This window comes from Haemaphysalis longicornis, unplaced genomic scaffold, assembly GCF_048455015.1.
Source record: "Haemaphysalis longicornis isolate Haplotype H1 unplaced genomic scaffold, Haemaphysalis longicornis Haplotype H1 scaffold_12, whole genome shotgun sequence".
NCBI lineage: Eukaryota > Metazoa > Arthropoda > Arachnida > Ixodida > Ixodidae > Haemaphysalis > Haemaphysalis longicornis.
Window position 1 is genome coordinate 46,632,031 of NW_027526225.1, and position 16,067 is coordinate 46,648,097.

General features: G+C 48.1%; 1 protein-coding gene across 1 annotated transcript in view; it reads right to left on the reverse strand.

Moving 5' to 3' along the window:
* Aux (cyclin-G-associated kinase) overlaps positions 1-16,067 on the reverse strand; it is a 93,274-nt gene that overhangs the window by 21,785 nt on the left and 55,422 nt on the right. The window contains exons 17-20 of the mRNA XM_077693209.1: positions 13,299-13,378; positions 9,532-9,716; positions 4,996-5,117; positions 1,914-2,192 (exon numbers count right to left, since the gene is read on the reverse strand). Coding sequence (XP_077549335.1) covers positions 1,914-2,192; positions 4,996-5,117; positions 9,532-9,716; positions 13,299-13,378 — 666 coding nt within the window. The remainder of the gene's footprint in view (positions 1-1,913; positions 2,193-4,995; positions 5,118-9,531; positions 9,717-13,298; positions 13,379-16,067) is intronic.

The following is a 16,067-nucleotide window of genomic DNA, read 5'->3' on the forward strand; positions in this document are numbered from 1 at the left end:
GCCTGAAGTAAATAAAAAGCAAGTTAAGAGCTTCCCTTCCCAGTGTTCTCTTTTGAAGAGTTGTTGCCTAATGAATAAATCTGAAGGTCACCTTGAGAAGGTAGTTAGTCTTGTAACTCAACAAGTACGAGAGATAGCCTCAAATCTGTTTCAGTTTTATTGTGAGGATCGTCGACTGCCCAAGAGCTCCCACATCAATTAAATTTGGTCCGTAAATAAGAAAAACAGTATCTTTTGCCGCGTCCCCCTTTATAGAAATTGTCCATGTTTACGCAACACTTACCACTACCAAAATGGCTACAATACAGCAAGCACTCAACTTTTGATGAGTTTCATTACCCACAGCACCCCTGCTTCATAAAAGCTGAACAATAATTCTGTCGGTGAACCATCTAGGAGAGAAAAACTGAACTTGGCTAAACATTTACTTAACAACACAGTTTAAAAAAATAAAGCTTGCTTTTTTAGAACTAAAAACATTAAATCAGACAATGTCTACTAATCATTCCATGATTTTCTTTTTTATGACTTACGGCTGCAGCTGCGAGCACTCGAGTACCACTTAAAACTTTCTGCTGAATCGTATGTTTTACCTCTGTCCGTGTAACATGGAGAAGTTACATCACTGCGATATGAAAAGTTTTACAAAAGAACTTCCCGCTTGTTTCAAATCTGCCAGTTAATTTGCGCTAATGCAGCAACAATGGCGGGCTACTGCTGCGGAGAAGATTGGTGCCAATGAGGTCGAGGCTCTAGAACAATTCAAAGCGAATACTAAATGGAACGGCTACGCATTTGTGTCTACTAGCGTTCGTTTTCACTTGTTTGGTGTTCAAAATTATTTAATCCATCGGAAGGGGAAAATGTCAACTAATGTTTCAACAAAGAGGCTGCCACCGCTGTGTTGACATAGAAGCTTTGTGAGCCCAAGGCCACTTGGCTGTTACAATTGGTGGCCTGATGTTCTTTATGTACTGCTCGCAAGAATTGGTTTTTTATGTGCCCATGATGAAGACGTTGCCGTGAATGACGATTACCTCGCACAATTAGACAACATGAGCACAGAACTTGCCAAGCGCCGGGAAAAAAAAAAAAAAAAAAGAGCACTGTGCAAAGATGCCCTGCAGTAAAAACAAGACCATTAATAAATGTTCAGTTTGGGTACATTTATATGCAGGGGAGTTTGGATTAGAGCAATAAGTTACTCTTGAACAACATTTTCATACTCATTTCCATTTCATGCTTGTTTCCATTTTACAAAAGTTCCTCTTCATAAAATCACACATTTTCATACTCATTTCCATTTCATGCTTGTTTCCATTTTACAAAAAATTCCTCTTCATAAAATCACACCTATCATATCGTATTTTCAATTACAAGCTAGCAACAATTTTCAGTGAGAAAAACAGGTTAAAGAGACTTTTTTTTTTTCCCCTTATGACAATCACCACATCTCATTTCTGTAGGTGTCATTCCACTGCATTCCTGATGATGAAGAAACACATAAGGCATGTCTGACTTCCCCGAAAAGGGACACCCCATTTAACGCCAGGACAGCCTGAGTTTGTTCTCAGCACTTCAACGTAGATCATTTCCTCGACTCTGCCGCAAAGTTGTACCTCCGCTCTTGGCGCTGCTGCGGTTGTGTTTTGGACGCATAATATGTCTCCGCGAAGCTGCGCGGGAATTAGAGCAACACAGACAAGTCCACACCCCATCCAGAGGTCACTATGTGTGATCAAACAGCAACCAGGCAAGCAGTGAGTCAGCATGACACAAAAAAGTGCATTTACATGTGCAATAGTGACTGGCATTACCCTTTAACACTGCTCCGAAAGGAGGGTTCACTATGACTACGATAGAGGGCAGCCCTTTTGAATAAGGCCTGTTGAGTGACTCTGTTCACGACCCACCCCGTGGTTGACAAGCAGGTCGAAATTGGAGGTCGGCTTGCTGGGGAGGGACGTGCCCAGGAGGTCGTCCACCAGCCGGTCCGATGGAGGGGCCCCCGCCGGAGCAGCGGTCGCGTCAACTCCGCCTTCGTCGATGGAGAAGCTCGCCAGGTTCAGCAGGTCGACCTCTTTGGCCTTGGCGCGTGGCGGACGCTCCGGCGGACCAGCTCCGTTGCCGACTGGTACGCTACCCGCACTGTCGGCCGGAGGCGGTGGCTTTCGTGACGGGCCCAGCAGGTTCTGGCATCAAAGGGGAGAGAACAAAAGAAGTGTCGACAGCCCGCCATTTTCAGGTTTTATGCAGTCAGGCAAAAAGCCTTGTACTGCATCTTATCAAGGGCGCAGCGACGGTGTCAACACAAATGGTACCAAAAAAGTCACGTGACCTCATAGCTGGCAGCACACAATCTTCAAGATTGATTTATTCGGGCAGAGCCTTGTACTACGTCTCATCAAATGTGAAATGACATTGGCAGCAACGGCATCAACACAAATGGTACCAAAAGTCACATCCCTCCCAGCAGACGGAACTGTGCAGTGGTGGTCTTGAGCGATCCCTGGTCCTGCTGTCACCAAACCCAACAACAAACCCAACACAAAGGTAGCCACACGCCTTTGATCTTACACGCTAATTTTGAATGACACAAACTTCAGAAGGTGTTGTGAATATTCAAAAGTGAGCATTCTCAAGCTTCTGCCAAATTAAGAAATGAGTTTAGGGAGAAAGAAAACTATACACAGTCATTAGATAGTGATTTGACTGGACCAACGGGCGGCAGTGACCACAAGACAAACGAGGGCAGGAAAGAGATTGTGTGTTCTGAAGAAAAGTTCGGGAAGCTTCGGGAATTAACCCTGTCGAACATGAGGAAAAACAGGCCGGCAGTGCCAGATGTACAGGCCCGTCTAAGCAGACGGTCCGCTCGACCGTCAAGAACAAAGCCGCTACCGATAAATGCAGCTCCGCTGAGATTGAACAACAACGCTATCGAAAACTCAAAGCGGTCCACCCAAAGTCGAGTCTGCCCTCGTCAATTTTTTATCTAATAAAGAACTCGTTCAGCGAAGTTCAGTTTTTATTAATTCTACGCATGCATCGTTCCCATTACGTTAGGTGAGAAAGGTAAGAAATGCCTCATGTAGGGGGGTTGGTTCCCATCCACTGTGCGCAATCTGCCGGTGGCCGTGCGCAGTCCAACTGGTCTAACTTTTAATTTCACATCTATCAATCAGATTATTTCGTATCAGCTGTTTCAATGACCAGACTAAAATCCCAAAAGATGTGGCAGCTGCCATGGGGGAACGTCAGGCAGCAATCCAATTTGTTTGACAAACAGTTTCGGATAAACCTACCTCGTCACAAAGGGATTTCAAAGAGCTCGAGCCTAGTAATTCTGATGGCCACGGCTGATGATTTTTACAGCTGGTCAATAATTGCTCCTAGTTACATTCTAGCTTTATTTGCTCAGCTTATCATGCGTCGTTACACACTTGACCGCGTGCACTAGGCCTTTTCCAAGTGTCGGTGCTAAGCTTTGCCCTTGCGCGAACATTGTGCAGAGGTGCTGCAGGTGTGTAGAAAGAACGAAGTGTATATAGCATGTATATGCAACACCAGTCAAAGTACCCACGTTTGCGCTCATATACCCCCCCTCCTGTCGGATACTGCATACTGCGGCTACAGCGGACGGTTTTTTAAAGATTCAGAGGGTCTGTTGTAACGAGCATAAATTGTATCAGGCACTTCCTCTCCAAGGCTCAAAATTAACGTGAATGCTTTGAGTAGTTCCACGCTCTTTCCGAGTACTGCTGAAAGACTTGGGCACGTGAAGAGAAACCAAAAATACACATCCCACGTGCCGTTTTCGCAGGGTCGGTCATTTAATTTCGTAGCGCTCACAACTGGTGAAAAAAGCTCGGACCGGAACTGCCACAATGTGGGAAAATGTTTGTCGGCTGCAAATGCTTAATGAACTCAGCCTTTTACTTCCCACCATGGCCTTCTGACCACGACAACATGGCAGTATTTGTAATGCCTTGAGCATTGGCTAGAATGGCTGCTTGTGACTGCATGCCATTCAAATTTGTGAATGCCGTTAAATCAGTTCCCTCCCAATGCCCTACGCCAGGCAATGCCTACACTTTCTTCAACGCTGTGCCATTGGTAAAAAAGAAGACAGAAAGGAAAAAAAGAAAAGGAACTAATTATATACAGTGCTGCAGAACACCTAAACCATGCAGAACACCTAAAAACCTAAAAGCCTCTCACTGAATCAGACCATTTTCCGCAACGCCGCTTAGGTCCTCAAGTTGCCTGACCCACCACCAAGAAGCAGGTCCTCCAGAACTGGGTCACTGGGGAAGTGGGTCACTTCAACCTCAGCCCCCACAGCAGAGTGTGGTGAGAAAGGCATGGCAGGGAAAGAGTACACTCGCATCGAGGCTGCCGAGATAGCGGTGAGCGAGAGCACCCTTCGCGGCCCTACCTGAGAAGGAGATTGGCCATCTGAAAGGCGAGTGGCTCCCATTACGACGGTCAATGCCTCGGGCTGCCTTTTTTGAGGCTACATCCCCGTGCGATTGATTTCGTGTGCCAATTTAATTTCAGAATGCTTCACTTCTTTGCTTTTTTTTGTTGTGCATAACAACATCCCGCCTGCGTGTTTAAATTCCCGCCTGTGTCAATAAAGCTCAGCTGTACGTTAGCGCTTTTGCCTGTTGCGTCTTTCTGTGTTGTCCGTTTTTTGCGTTATACAAAGCCACGGATCACAGATACCGACTAGTCCAAATCCACACTCAGCACTTACACACTCTTTGAGGATAGAGTTAGAACCTTCTTCCCCCCCCCCCTACCTACCTCTGTATCCCCCATATCCCACAGTATCCTCCGTATCCCTTATACCCTCCGTATCCTGTGTATCCCCATATCCCATAGTATCCTCCGTATCCCCCATATTCCATAGTCTCCTCTGTATCCCTTATACCCTCCGTATCCTCTGCATCCCCCATACCCTCCGTATCCCCCTATCCCCACCGCCTGTACCTCCGCAGACGTTGCAGCACTGCCGATGTCGCTCTCCGAGTGCTGCGGAGAGGTGTCCCGGCTTGGCAGGCTGGGAGTGGCTGGTGGGAGGGGCCGCGGGGGCGCATTTCGCGAGAAGTGACCTGCAAGTAGGTTTTAGGTGCACACAGCTCATTCCCTCGCCCCGATTCGCATCACAAATGGTGAGTATCTGGACGGCCACTAGCACCTTTGCTTGGGTGGCTAAGGATGCAGCAGCGCTTAAGGGGGGAAGTGGGTCTTTAACCTATTTTTTTTATTTCTTATCCAATTTTGGTGAAACTAAGCACTCTTGTACAGTTTCTTGTGCTGATTCCAAATATCCAATCAGTTTTTGCAAAAGTCAATTAGTTTTAGAGATAATTACTAATTAGCCGCCATTTTTTAAGGCCTAAATTAAAAAAAAAGTGGTCCATAAAAAAAAGTTTTGAACACATGATTGGGTAGTCAAATGCATAAGCAATGAACTAATGGGAGCACTTTTCTCAAATTGGCTTTAGTAGCAGTTTTACAGTTCATTGAAAATCAGTGTTGACATGGTGGCCACTAGTGGTGGAGTTTAAAATGCAAAATAAGTAATTATCAAAGCTTATTTTCATAAATCTGTTCCCATTAGTTCACACCACGCATATTTAGCTTCCTGGTGCAAAAAAAATTATAGCTCTACCTGTCATACATGCAGAGATATTGAGGCCTTAAAACTGAGTGGAGTCCAAAATTTGTGTTTTGAGGAAATGGCAAAAAACAAACTACATGAGATTTAATTGACAACAGCAATTAGTATGTACATATTTATACTGGTTGAGAGTTAGTAGCCTCCAGGGATGTAGTCTGTTTGCTTTCCAGCATTGGTGTGCCGCTTTTTGACCGCTCGCTGGACATTTTCAGCCGCTGCTCGCTTTCGAGCCGATTCAGCTGCCCGGCGCCTGTCCTTTTCGGCCGTCCGTCTGGCACTTTTCTGGCCAGGAGTCAGGTTCAGCTCCTTGAGAATCCCAGCAGATGTCCTCTCGTTGCCTCCGTTGAACCTCATCACAGCTTCAGCCACGGCAGCTTCCACAGTGAAGAGGGACGCATGGCGCTCCTTCGGGGCTAGGGCCCATATCACGGCGTGCAGGCTCTCATTGTTGTTCTGCGTTTGTCCCCTCTGGCAACGCTCGAGAAGTTTCCTGTCCGAGAGGCGCTCATATACTGGCCGCAGGACTTTGCACACGTGAGGTGGCAAGTTGTAGCGGTGTTTCGGCGTGGGCTCTCCCTTTGCAATAGCAGCATTTTGGCGACACCACGAATCCGGGCCAGTAGGGCAGAGGCTGTGATCAGAGACAGCGTCGTTCGAGGTCACATGGTGGTACATTGCCATCACCGCCTTCTGAGTCTCCTCCACATTGCCCTTGTGTGATTTTAGGGCCCAGCCGTAATACCGGCTCAACTTGATGATGAGCTCTCCTGTCAGCCGTCCTTTTCCGCCAAGGCCTTCTGCACCACCACTCTTTGACTTCAATGTACGCAGGTTGGTTCCCATGCGTTTCTCAACATGGTTGATGCAGTCTTCTTTTACGATTTTTATGTAGCCGTAAACACCAGCTTCCGAAAGAGCGAGGTACGTGCGGCAATCCCCGTCACACAAGATTGTTGTGTACCTCAGCCCATACTTCGCGAGCGACCTCTCAAAAAGAATGAGTGCTGCCTGCACCTCCATCTCCCCTGCCTTCTTGTCGGTGTTTTTTTGACACACGTGGCTTTCCGACCATGACTGGTAGGCAGGATCATTTTTGTCGGGCGCACGCTCACAGCCGGCACAGAAATTGCTAAGGACCACGTAGTCCAGCACGAGCCCCGTAAAAAGTTCGATCACGGTCCCGACGCCGATGTGGGACGTGTGTCCGCGGGTCATCCATGAACCGTCGTAGGAAACGGCGATGTTTCCCGGATTGTCGATGTCGAGTTCGCGGTAAAGTTCACGAACGGCCTTCGCGGACTCGGTCGTGACACTGTCGGCTGCACGAGTAGCAGCAGGGGTCAGCTTTGTTTTTACGTAGTGCTGCCACGTCTTCGTATGCAGCCCGCGATGGGAAATGTTCATCTCGGCGAAGACGTCGTTTAGCGCCGCTTGACGGTTTCCGCTCGACTGCATCGCGCGTGCAGCCAGTACATTCACTACGAAGGGGTTCACCTTCTGTTCCCCTTCAACACGCGGAGAACTCCACGACGACGACACCACTCCGCAGTTCACGCATTCAAGGCACAATTTCACCGCAAGGCCGTATTCGCGTTCACCAGTGGAGACGCTAACGTTCCCGCCGCACGTTTTACACTTGACACCATTCATCAAGCTGTTCAAAGAGTCCAGGCTCGCAATGAGGAAGTTCGTGTCAACGGGGCCGGTCGCAACGTCGGGGCTTTCAGAAGCAAAGCAATCCATCTTTCTCTTCATTGCTGGTTTTGACGCAAGGTCATGTAGGCGCTCTTCAGCTTTTGCTTTTTTCTCGCGCACTTCCGACGGCTGCAGCATCGCTGTATCTAGTCGAACGCGTTGGCTCGGTCCCGGCGGACCCGTCGGGGCTGCTAGGCCTATCTCGCTGTCAGGCGCATCGGCGGCTCCGTCGGCGTCAGCATTACGCTCAGGGTCGCGCGTAATCTCTACAGTTTCCACTGGTGCGGAACGCTTCTTGAAGTTGCTCACTTGGGACTTCTTCCTTTTCTTCCCATACTTCTTCCGCGTATGTTGTTTTTTCGCCGAACCAGGCATCGCTTTGTGTTTTCGCTGCCGTTCACAACAAGAGAGATGGCGGCGGCACATCCGGGCAACCGATGCGCCCGCGCGCGAAGCAGACGGCCCGCGCCGCAGTCGACCAATCCAATCGCGCCGTCGCATCACGTGCGCCCAACGTCCAATCAGGCCTCGAGTTTTGCTTTTTTTCAATGCTTATTTTCTCCTCGCCGAGTGGGCGAAGCGGGACAACGGTGGCGGGAGATTGAAGCGGGAAGAGCGCTCTTTCAAATGACACCGCGATGGCGCCTGTCGCTCCAGGGGGAAAACGGCTGCGCGCCGTGAAAAAAGGACCGTTTTAGCGTTCGCTTTTGCGCGCATTGAGCTCGCGCAAATGTTTTGAATCGTTATTGCGAGTGAAATACTAGTTCCCGCGGTTTGAAACTTACCAGACTTAGGCAGAAAGACTTGAGGATTCCGAAAATGCCACTTTCAAAAAATCGATTTTTTCGCCAATTTTTGGTCCCAAAGACCCGTGTCCCCCCTTAAAGGCCCCTGTGGATGCCCACACGTCCGTCACATGGTTACATAACCCATCTGCATTCAACCCAAACACGGCAGAAGATACGAGACCGCAAACCATTAGAACAGGTAGTTTGAAAAGCACCCTGCCGATCCTCTAGACACTAGCAAAACATCCCGAAAGCTCGCATGAAATACAAGAATTTCATTGTGCTTCCCAGATACTTGGCCACTGTCGGCAGTAGTGAGAGAAATTACCGTCGTAAGTCATACGATGCGGTGTGCCTTCCCCAGCGATTGGCAAATCACCCAGAAAAGGGGCTACTTTGTATCCGAAGTAATGCACCCATTGCGAGGAGGAAACTGCTAATTTATGTCAACAGGAGGCCTTCCACTAAACTAACACCACTGCCTACGACATGGCATGAACACCGGCAAGCGTACTCTGTATCACCTACACGATTAGCACATGTCCACAGAGGGAGATTGCCCAAGAAAATTCGTATCAGAAATGACATGTCCTCACAGGGGGATTGGCCATAAAGTGAGGAATGGTTTTAACAGTTGTGCCCCAGACTTATAGCTGGCACAATACTGCTACAGTAAACTATTTCTTAAATGCTACCGCCAATCTCAACAGAACCGGTTTGGTGGTTAGGGGGAAAAAATGACGTTTTATTTCACGTTCAAAAATACTCCAAGGAAGGGTGCCAAGTTATGTTCAAGCAGATTTCTTTGCACTGCCTCTCAAGGTTTCGTTCGGATGTGGCGACAGCGTATTACACCTGCGAAAGATCACATTGTTCCCGAGTCAGCCACTGGCAGGAGAACTAAATCCGGGTGAAAGCTAATCCGCATCCGTCCCTTCACATCGATTAACTGGTATGATTGTTTAGCCAAACATGCTTTCCAATCCCCAAATGCCTCAGGTAAGTTGTGCTAAGCGCAAGTTGATGGGCTCAAAATTATCCCCAGTCCATTTCTTTTCCTTTTCCAAACAAACCACTACTACTACTACTACTACTACTACTACTACCTGAGCGAACCAACACACTTGCATGAGAGTAAAGATGACAGCACAGTACAATCCCAAAGTAAAAAATGCTATGCGAAAAAATGAAAGTGCAGGTTGCCCCACAAAATAAAAATCTACCATGACACCAAGAATGCTTCAAGTCATGCCGTGCTCAACCGGAGTTGCCTGACTTGATCTTTTTGTACGAAGCCAATAAACCATACCCCTTGCTTTCAGTGCTCGATATTACCAGATTACTTGCCACACAACTCACCAATGCACGCCTCGAGCTCTTCATCCGTGGTGAACAGGATGGCGGCATTGGTCTCCAAGTGCTCCAGGTCCGCCCACAGTCCATTGGTCAGCCGGGGACTCGGACTGTCACCCACCCGGATGTCCAGCGACAGCGTGAAGCCCTCCGGGTACCTGTCGAGCTCCTCAATGCCGTCCATTTCATGCCTGCACAGTGTCAGGTAGAAACAATAAAACATTTCCATGCCCTTTCTCTTTGTGAAGAAGGATGACCAACAAAGCCAGGTGCAGTGCAAAAACTGCACGGAACAAAACACGTCTGTCTATAACTTGCAATATAGCCTACTTCCACTAGGGCTTTATATTAGCAGAAAAACATGCGAATGTCTATTTCTCTCCCACAGAAGCCCATGTGCTGACAGGAGACGGGAATTCCACAATATGCACAACTTCCCTGCGGACTACGTAATCAACGCAGAGTAGACAAAACTCGGGGTAAAGTTAGAGGAGTGCCAGTGGCCAACTGTCACAATTTCTTCTGAGATTGTTTCGTCAAAACAAGAGTTACAGCCGTTTTCAGCAACCATACTTCCTCAGTAAACGGCCCTGCAAGCATAGACAGCAGACAGGGTTTTGTAACGTTTACGTGACCGTCACCTAATAAATAATGACAAGTAAATGAAGTCATCGTAGTGACTGTTTTCAAGATACCTACGTAAGAATGAGAGCTACAGACTATTCACACGAAAGCTGGCTTTGCCGCGAGAATAAAAATTCTTTGTTGATGCAACTCTGTTTGTGGGCACAAAAAGCAAAATGTTTCAGTAACTAGCCTGTGCTGCAAAAAAATAAAAATAAAGGAAACATGAGAGAGAGAGAGAGAGAGAGAGAGAGAGAGAGAGAGAGAGAGAGAGAGAGAGAGAGAGAGAGAGAGAGAGAGAGAGAGAGAGAGAGAGAGAGAGAGAGAGAGAGAGAGAGAGAGAGAGAGAGAAGGACGTGCTTTGTACTACATTGATACACACGAAATGCCCTGCATCCAAAAAGCTGCTCCAATGGATTAAGCAGGTGACCAGTAGCTGCTTTCTTAGAAAAAGCGTGCCACATGTATGCGTCATGACCACGCTAACTTGAAAACTTCCATACCCTGAGAATTGCACTTGTTTTCGTTTTTTCTCTGGGACATTGAAGTTTTTAACTGCGATTTAACTATCACTGCGATACACTACATGTGGCGTCGTTAGAAATAGAGCAGTTGTGAGTCAGCGCTTCTTCAGTTAACTTTTTAGCACCGTTCGCGGCTCAAATTTTACGTCACAGTCAGGCAAGAGTCAGACAACTCGGCAAACTCGCGTTTTGACATGTAGTTGTCAGACGTTTCGCTGCTGTTTGGTTCTCTCCATTGTTCTCACAGGTGAATTGCTCATTGTTTAAAAAGAAAATGGGTTTAAAAATTGTTAGAAACGGGTGAGTAAGTGTTGTTTTTGACGTCGGGAGGAGACGAACAAGAGACGACCGCAGGCAATGCAGTTGAGTGAACGCGTAAGGAAATAAATGGTAGAGCATTGCATGACAGCTGGTAGGCCTACTTAACACTTCCCATAAACAAAATGACGTGAATTCAACAGCAGGAAGCCAAGGTGATGAAAGAATTTACAGAGACAAGTTTGGAACTCATACCCTCGTACACTGCAAGAAACTAAATTTAAAGAAGAAATTCAGGCTGCTATTCTGTCTTGCGGTTAACTAGTACACTCTGAAAAGTGTAAAAAAGAAAAAAGAGCCTGAAGATCACAGAAGACAAAAATACGCATTATTTATGCAGTGTTACACGCTCTTTTTTTTTTTTTTGCCCAGTTGTTGCACACCAGTTATCACCAAACCAACAATCTGAAATTTCTGCCCCCGAATGGACCTCTCCCTGTATGTAAACACCGTGACGTCACGAAGCGCACGTGCGCGACGGGTGGCGCCTGCTGGCGGCCGCGAAATGCGGCTTCGGTTGGCAGAACGCGCCTGCGCCGCCGGCCCGGCCTGGCTGCGCGGTGCCCGAAAAGAACGATGTGGCGATGGTTCGGGCCGTCGCTGGCCGCCTACATTACAGGTGGGGGTCTAGCTATCCTAGCTGCGGACGTCGCACCTCCATGTAGCTTTCTGCACCAACAACCTCCGCAACACTTTCGTATATGACGAGTGACGCTTTCGGATAATAAGTGCGTGACAGCATTAACGAGTCATTCTGAAGATTGGTGCGTTTGCGACGCGTTCCAAGAATGTTTTGTTATGATGCTTTATGTTAGGACGCATACCAAGGAAAGCTCATTCATTGTTGTTTTCGAGGTCCGCTTAAGCTGAGCGCGGTGCCTCAGGCAGCGTATACGCTCCCTGTTCTTGGTATCTCTGCGTCGCCCGGATACAGTGGCTTACGAACGATTTCATGTCGAGGGGGAAAAGGAAAGGTAAAGCATGAAAAGATTAAAAAGTAGGCAAAGCATGAAAATATTAAAAAGTAAAATTAGCAGCAACAAAACAAAAATATAAAGAGCAAAAACCAAAAATTATTCAAATAAAATTATCGCGATGATGTCGTGCTCTACGTAGGTGACCGATTGCTATGTTACATTTTTCCCCAGTAAAATCGCGAAACGGCTCATCGCCATTGTGAGAGTAACATAGCAGCCACATATTGTTAGTGCGTATAGCTTGCGACAGTGGCACTGAAATAATTATCCGTACTCGTTATTGCATGATAGTTAAAGTTAGTGTCCTTGTACACCCGCTGAATTCGCCGGCGTCGGGAGGCCGCAACAAAAGAATACATTCACTGAGTCCGTTGGCTTAGGGCCAACAGATATCGAGTTTTTTCGAGACGCGTGAGCGGCCCATCTCACGCCGAAGGCATGATGCTACATGCATGTGAGCACGGCAAGCATGTCAGTTTTGCCGCGTCCTCAAGGCATAATATTATTGATCAAGGTAAAACTTTATTGCATTTACAAGCAATGAATTTCGTTCGTCTTGAACAGATCTCCCCATACAACCAAACTTGTCGTGGTCGATTTGGCGGCAGGCGGCTATCGCGGATACTTCTTCGAAACATTTATTTCGCGTAGCTATAGCAGGCATTCATTGTATTTTTAATACAGTACTCTATCTCATCAAAACATGACAATATTTCCCAGCAAGAAAGTTTCCATCTGACCCCAACCCCCGGTACTATTTCTGCTGGTACTACATGATAGCAGATGGTTAATAAACAGCATCATTTCATGGCAGTAATCAGCGCGGACTGCTAATGTAGACGATATGACGGCGCTTTGAAGAACAGCAGAAGTTCGAGAATGAGAAACGTTGCTATGAGTAAGAGCGGACGATGTCGCTGCTTGGGCTGCTAGCCTCTTCGGCGCATTGCGCGCATCCACAATACCTGCCGAATTTACCTGTTTGGGGACGCGGCAAAGCCTGATGCCGCTGATTTTGCTCGCACGATTTGCTTAGCCGAGAGCACAGCAACCCACCGGCATCAGAAAACCGAACACATAAACACAAACTCCACTTTTGCGCGCGTCTAATGCAGCCTCACTGCATACGCGCCGCGCGCGGGTCCGAATGTTTTGCCAACCACCCTCCCGGCCACACCCAGCACGTGCGCTCGCCGTGACGTCACGGCCGTCGCGTGACGTACCCCGGGAGAGGTCCATTGAGTGGCCAGCCAGTCAAGAATTAAGAGTGGGAGAAAAAACCGTCCACCAAAATTCAGACGCGCTGCTTCGAAGCCCCCCCCCCACTTGCCTGCAAAAGGTCAGCTGAGTCGTTCCCGGAGCCACGAATCCAGAATAGAGCTGCACCTGGCAAATCCTCACCGGCATCACCTGGAAAATGGAGAAACAGCAGGCACAGATATTAAAACTGTGCATTGTAGGACGTAAAATTGCCGTTTGTCCCTTAATGTTATAGCTAACCCCACCCATGTGTGCTAACACTAACTTGGTCACAAGCACAAGTTACTGTCACCGTTTTTTAAGTGCAGAGCACTTTAGGGGCTCGTCTTATCATCGCAGCTCACTCGCTGGACCCAAGTAGAACCACAAGGTGTTCCATCGTCGTGACGTAACCCAGAGGCTTCGAAAGCCAAGTGGTTCATATAGTCATAAGCGTTCAAAACTTGTGAACCGCTGGCTTTTCATACATCTCCCCGTTGTTTAGCGCAAAAAAAAAAAAAAAAAATTGCAGGCACATTTGAAGTTAGGAACGCTCGCTGGGTTGGTTTTTCGATTGTAAGCGAAAAAAAAGTGGCAGTGCAACGCCAGCACGTGCAGCAGGAAAAGCAAGCACAAAAAGAACAGAACTCATGCTGGCGCAGTTTCAGGCAGAGGGAATGCGAGCACTGCGGAGGCGGGAAATTTGATTTGCATTGGGTGGTAGCAGTGAGCGGACAACGGCGCTACAGCCCATAATGGCGAATCACTGCTGTGCATTCCCGACAGCTTCCACGTTGAGTGGAATGGCTTTAATTTCTTGGTTGACACCTCCAAACGAAAGAGCACAATCCAGTTTAGGATGGATTTCACATGCGCTGGCTACAGAACCTGTGAAATCTATCCTGCTCGGTTATAACATTTGCCCGTGTGCCAGAAAAGCGTGCCGAAAACTTTCATTGTTTGGGCAGCCATCTAAGGCTCAGCGGAAAAAAAACGAGGAAGCATCCCCTCATCATCGTCATCATCCTTTCCACTTTGCAATGTTTTCTTACCTTTTCGGTTACCACAACTGAGAGGCAAGAGACGGAAGTGACCGACAGACGATAGACCGCATCTTGCGCCTCTGCACTGGCGCACTTTAAGACACAGAGACGTTGCAAACTTATGGCGCATTCCATTGGGCGAACAGGAGCAAGTGGAGCGAGCAGCCAGAGCAGCACACGGGAGTAACGGGGACGTGTGCTTTCGTTCCGCGAATGAAACATTCGCGCTGCTCCGGGAGTAGTGAAAAGAGGGGGAGGGCGTGATGTCTAGAGTCATGTGACCAAACTTTTCCCGCTCTCGCTTCCCGGAGCATTTCGCGCGCTCGTGCTGTCCGCACGCTGTTCCTCGCCAGTTTTGCCAGATACGTGCCGGTGGTGTTGTGTCTGCCTTCCGCATGGCGACGAATGAAGAAGCCGAGCGGATGTTCATGTGCATGATAGGGTCACCATCGTATCTCCCAAAAATTAGCTGCGAACGATAACAGCATCCGCCGTCTTTTCCAGATACGACTCTACCTTCGGTCGCTGCTCCGGCGGGGTGAACAGGTGCTCGAACATAAACTCATGCAATGTCAAATCGTCGTCGTCGTAGCTGCTGCTGCTGCTGTCTGATGATGAGTTTGCGCTCGAATGTGTAATGCTTTCATCATCTAAAAGTAGCAGCATCGTCCAGACGGCCGCGCTTAGCTGCTACCGTACGCACTGAGCGACTATCGCGGCTGCTGGATTCCGCCATTTTTCCTCCGCCACCCAAGGATAAAACCAGAAATGACGTAAAAGAGGTCGTGTGACTTCCTCGGCGTTCCCGGTTACTCCGCCGCTGGCGACGGAGCACCAATAACTGCTCTCGGGTGCTCTCGGTGCCAAAAAAGCGCTCCTCCTCGACCAATGAAACACAATGCCCCTGCTCCTGCCCGACCACTGGAAGACGCCAGAACTCGCGAGAGCACTTTGGGTGCAGTTAGAAGTGCTCCTGTTCGCCCAATGGAAAGCGCTATTAGATACTGCACCGACCTTGTTCACCCTAGGACAAACTCCTTCACAGCGAAGTCTGTGGGAAAGATTAGTTGCTTGCGAGCTCAACACCGAGAAGGCACACACAATCGAAGCAAAGACGGCAGTGATTTTAGCAGAGAGAGTTGCTACGCACTGTTTGTTTAGGGTTCGTACAGCACTCCTAACACGTAACATTTGCGGTAGGTTCAGCTACGGCTATGGCTGCGTTCCAATTCTCCGTCAACTTGGTAGACAGCTTACGAAGCAGTCTAATTAGATGTCTAAAGGAATAAGAATCGGAACAGTGCAGCGGTCACGAACACAGCACCAATGCAGACAACCTCATAGCAGACATGTTGACAAATGCAAGCTGCACGTTTCGTACATAATATTGCCATTATTATTACAAAGATTACGCGATTTAAAAATTAAACAAAATCATCTCTACCCCTAACAAATTATACTAGATATTCCTATAAAAGAACAAGTTAGTTTGTAACAACATTAATACGCAAAAAGGTGGCACTGGTGTCACTTGATAGTTTGGACAGAAAGGTAGCCTATATCGATTGATTGTAGGGTTTAACGCGCCGACGCAACGCAGGCGATGAGGCGCGCCGTAGTGGAGGGCTCCGGATTAATTTTGACCACCTGGGGATCTTTATCGTGCGCCGAAATCTCGTACACACGGGCGTTTTTGCTTTTCGCCTCCATCAGAAAAGCCGCCGCCGCGGCCGGGAATCGAACCCGCGACCTCGTGCTCAGCAGCGCAACGCCTTAGCCACTGAGCCACCGCGGCGGGTAGGTAGCCTATATCACTG